Below are 1,208 nucleotides of genomic sequence, written 5' to 3'. Positions count from 1 at the left end.
GCGCCCGCCACCTCGCCCAGCTAATTTTTTGTATTTTTTTAGTAGAGACGGGGTTTCACCGTATTAGCCAGGATGGTCTCGATCTCCTGACCTCATGATCTGCCCGTCTCGGCCTCCCAAAGTGCTGGGATTACAGGCTTGAGCCACCGCGCCCGGCCAATTCTGATCTCTTTAAGGAGCATTTTTAGGCCTGAATCTATGACTTTTTAAAAAAAGTATATAATTTACTTTTTAAAAAATTAAAAGTGTGTGTGTGTCTGTGTGTGAATTTTTATGTGTATAAACATGTAAACACCTTAAATTTAATACAGGCTACTTCTTAGTCAAATAGGATAATCATTTAATAAATATAAGAGTTTCTCCGCCATCGTGGTGTGTTCTTGCCTCCACTTCTCGCCATGTCTTCTCACAAGACTTTCAGGATTAAGCGATTCCTGGCCAAGAAACAAAAGCAAAATCGTCCCATTCCCCAGTGGATTCGGATGAAAACTGGAAATAAAATAAGGTACAACTCCAAAAGGAGACATTGGAGAAGAACCAAGCTGGGTCTATAAGGAATTGCACATGAGATGGCACATATATTTGTGCTGTCTGAAGGTCACGATCACATTACCATATCAAACTGAAAATGTCACCACTCTCTGGAGAGTTCGACGTATTTTCCTCTCTGAATCTATTATGAATGCGTTGGTTGGCTGGGTTCAGTAATAAATATGTGAGGCCTTTCATTCCAAAAAAATAAAATAAAATAAAATAAAAAATAAATAAATATAAGAGGTTTGATTTCTTAACAACTACTTTATAGAAATTGTATTAAATGCATACATACACATGTTTTTTAAGTAAATTAAATAATACGAAAAGTAAGATAATAAAGAACAGTAACAGCCCATCCCAGTTCAGTCTCCAGTTTCAACACTTTGAATTCTTTCTTCCTGTGATTTCCATGTTTTTTATACAGTGTGTGTTAAGTGCTCTGTCTTTACTGATTAGTTCTGTTTGTCATATATTGAGTATTTTTTACAGATTTTTATGTTAATTGCTTAGTATTTTCATCCCCTTCTCCCATTCCCTTCTTAAAATTTTTCATTTCAAAAATTGTCAAATAAAAATTGTCTGTATTTTAAAAAGAAAGAGAGAGAGAGAACAGAATTGAGAAAATAAAATTATGGCCCTGGGAAGGAGGCAGGCTGGCCACATGTAAGAAA

The 1,208-nt window shown here is 35.8% G+C and overlaps 1 protein-coding gene across 1 annotated transcript; it reads left to right on the top strand.

Moving 5' to 3' along the window:
* Nucleotides 1-338: 338 nt before the first annotated feature.
* Nucleotides 339-739, top strand: LOC117079095 (60S ribosomal protein L39). The gene has a single exon (XM_033202708.1). The coding sequence runs from the start codon at nt 399-401 to the stop codon at nt 552-554; it is 156 nt and encodes a 51-aa protein (XP_033058599.1). The 5' UTR covers nt 339-398; the 3' UTR covers nt 555-739.
* Nucleotides 740-1,208: the final 469 nt, after the last annotated feature.

Source organism: Trachypithecus francoisi, unplaced genomic scaffold, assembly GCF_009764315.1.
Source record: "Trachypithecus francoisi isolate TF-2019V2 unplaced genomic scaffold, Tfra_2.0 Lachesis_group7, whole genome shotgun sequence".
Lineage (NCBI taxonomy): Eukaryota > Metazoa > Chordata > Mammalia > Primates > Cercopithecidae > Trachypithecus > Trachypithecus francoisi.
The sequence above is the reverse complement of the archived record's forward strand: the minus strand, read 5'-3'. Positions and strand labels throughout refer to the sequence as shown.